A 2601-nucleotide genomic window follows, 5' to 3' on the forward strand; every position below is an offset into this window, starting at 1 on the left:
ATGGAGCATGCGTTGCAGCTGCCGCTGCTGCCGCAGCTGCAGCGGGAGATGAAAATCCGTGCAGCAGGAGATAAAAAGACAGTCGCTGCTGTGCATACACCCCACGCAGGGGAGGCAGCAGCCCCCGGCCCATAGAGCTAGCGGGTCCTCTTCTGCTTGCTGCTGCTGCTGCTGCTGCTGCTGCTGCTGCTGCTGCTGCTGCTGCTGCTGGGAGGGGTGGTGAGAGAGACGAGAAGCACGAGCCTTTGCTGCTGCACCTAAACGCCGCAGCAACGTTCTAGCAGCAGATGCATGCAAACGATAAAACGATGTATTTGTTTGTCTTTCTGTTTTTTCTTTTTTTTCTTTTTTTTCTTTTTTTTCTTTTTTTTCTTTTTTTTCTTTTTGCGTTTCTTTATTATACTCATCGTCAGACTCACTTGCGTTTGTTTTTGCTTTTTCTTTTGTCTTTCTCTCATTATTATTTTTGTTGCTGCTGCTGCTGCTGCTGCTGCTGCTGCTGCTGCTGCTGCTGCTGCTGCTGTCTACCCCTTCTCCCCCAGCAGAGGGAGGGGGGGGGCCTGAGCAATCCGCATCCATCGCTTGCAGCCTCTTTCTGTGCTGCTGCTGCTGCTGTTGCTGCTGCTGCTGCTGCTGCTGCTGCTGCTGCTGCTGCTGCGGATGGTGGTGGGGGGGGTGGTGCTGCTGCAGCTGATGCAGCTGCCGCGGATGATGGTGACGACGATGGTAGCTCTGCTCGTGCTGCTGCTGTTGTTCTTGCCTTTGCTGCTGCTGCTGCTGCTGCTGCTGCTGCAGCTGTTGCTGCTGCTGCTGCTGCTGCTGCTGCTGCTGCGTTGTTTCTGTTGATGGTGAGTCTAGCGTCTCTCTGCTGCTATTTAATTGAAATGAAGCTGTAGAGAAAAAACCAGATGAACTCCTTGCATCTTCTGTATTTGCTGCTGCTGCTGCTGCTGCTGCTGCTGCTGCTGCTGTTGCTGCTGCTGCTGCTGCTGTTGCTGATGCTGAGTCAGCTGCTGCAAGTGCTGCGGTTGATGATGCAGATACGCCTGCTGCTTGTGGGTTTGCTGCTGATACTTCTGGTCCTGCTGCTGCTGCTGCTGCTGCTTGTGCTGCTGCTGCTGTTGCTGCTGCTGCTGTTGCTCGTCTTGCTGCAGCTCCTTCTGCTGCTGTTGCTGCTGCTGCGGTTGCTGCTGGACCCGCAAGTAATGCTGCTGCTGCTGCTACTTCTACTGCTGCTGCTCCTGCTGCTGCTGCTGCTCCTGCAGCTGCTGCTCCTGCTGCTGCAGCTGCTGCTCCTGCTGCCGCTGCTTCTGCTGCCGCCACTCCTGCTGCTGCTGCTGCTGCAGCTGCTGCTGCTGCTGCTTCTGCTGCTGCTGCTGCTTCTGCTGCTGCTGCAGCTCCTGCTGCTGCATCACCGCTGGAAGGCGACTGCTGGGGGAGGCTGCTACTCTGCCCAGAGCCACGCGGGGGCATCCCCCCAAACCCTAAACCCTAAACCCTAAACCCTAAACCCTAAACCCTAGACCCTAAACCCTAAACCTAGAGCTGTGGACCCTGGGCATCACCAGCTTAAATATTTCTTACGTATGTAGCTGATGCTGCTGCTGCTGCTGTTGCTGTTGCTGCTGCTGCTGCTGCGGTCACCTTCGTGCGTCGGCGCCTGCTGCTGCTGCTGCTGCTGCTGCTGTTGCTGCTGCTGCTGCTATTGCTGCTGCTGCTGTCTTCTTGAAGCAACTATAAGGAAAACCGCCGCAGAAACTCAATATCACAGCTCACTAGCATATAAACCCTAAACCCTAAACCCTAAACCCTAAACCCTAAACCCTAAACCGCCGCGGTCCATTCGCGGCGTCGCAGGGTCTGGCGGTATACGGGGGAGCCTGTGTGTAAACCCTAAACCCTAAACCCTAAACCCTAAACCCTAATTTGTTAGGTTTAGAGTATTTGTAGAGAAAGAAAGAAATGTCAGGCGGAAAGAAGAAGAGACCTGGGGGCAGCAGCAGCAGCAGCAGCAGCAGCAGCAGCAGCAGCAGCGTGGGGTGTATGTACACCTCGTTCTGCTGCATCCGTATGAAACAGTATTTTATTTGTTTTGTTTATTATTTATTTTTATTTATTTAATTTATAAAAATAAATATTTCAATCAACAACACCAAAATACAGCACACAAACAGCAGAAGAAGCTGCACGCATAGCGGTCTCTCACCACCGCCTGCTGCTGCTGCTGCTGCTGCTGCTGCTGCTGCTGCTGCTGCTGCTGCTGCAGTTGCTGTTGTTGCAGTTCCTGCTACAGAACTAGGTCCCGTGTGTAATTAACTTTGTCTTTATGTTTTTTTATAATTATTTTTTATATATTTCTGCTGAAACAAAACAAATAAAAAAATATAATTTATATATGAGTGTCGCTGCAGCAGCCATAGTGGTAGCAGATAGCTGAGCTGTACATACACCCCAAAAATGTATAAATATTTTTCTCTGTAATTCTTCTTCTCTCTCTACACCCCCACAAAGCGAAGACAAATACCTAGCTAGCTAGCTAGCTAGCTAGCTAGCTAGCCATTATACATATATATATATATATATATATATATATATATATAT

General features: G+C 51.0%; 1 protein-coding gene across 1 annotated transcript in view; it reads right to left on the bottom strand.

The window, feature by feature from the left end:
* Positions 1-1473, bottom strand: part of EMH_0026770 (uncharacterized protein) — a gene marked incomplete at both ends in the record, with an annotated part of 3081 nt that extends 1608 nt beyond the window's left edge. Inside the window, one exon of the mRNA XM_013502665.1 lies at positions 1-1473. Coding sequence (XP_013358119.1) covers positions 1-1473 — 1473 coding nt within the window.
* Between the last annotated feature and the right edge of the window lie 1128 nt (positions 1474-2601).

The sequence above is a fragment of the Eimeria mitis genome, genomic scaffold (genome assembly GCF_000499745.2).
Source record: "Eimeria mitis Houghton genomic scaffold, Emh_scaff985, whole genome shotgun sequence".
NCBI lineage: Eukaryota > Apicomplexa > Conoidasida > Eucoccidiorida > Eimeriidae > Eimeria > Eimeria mitis.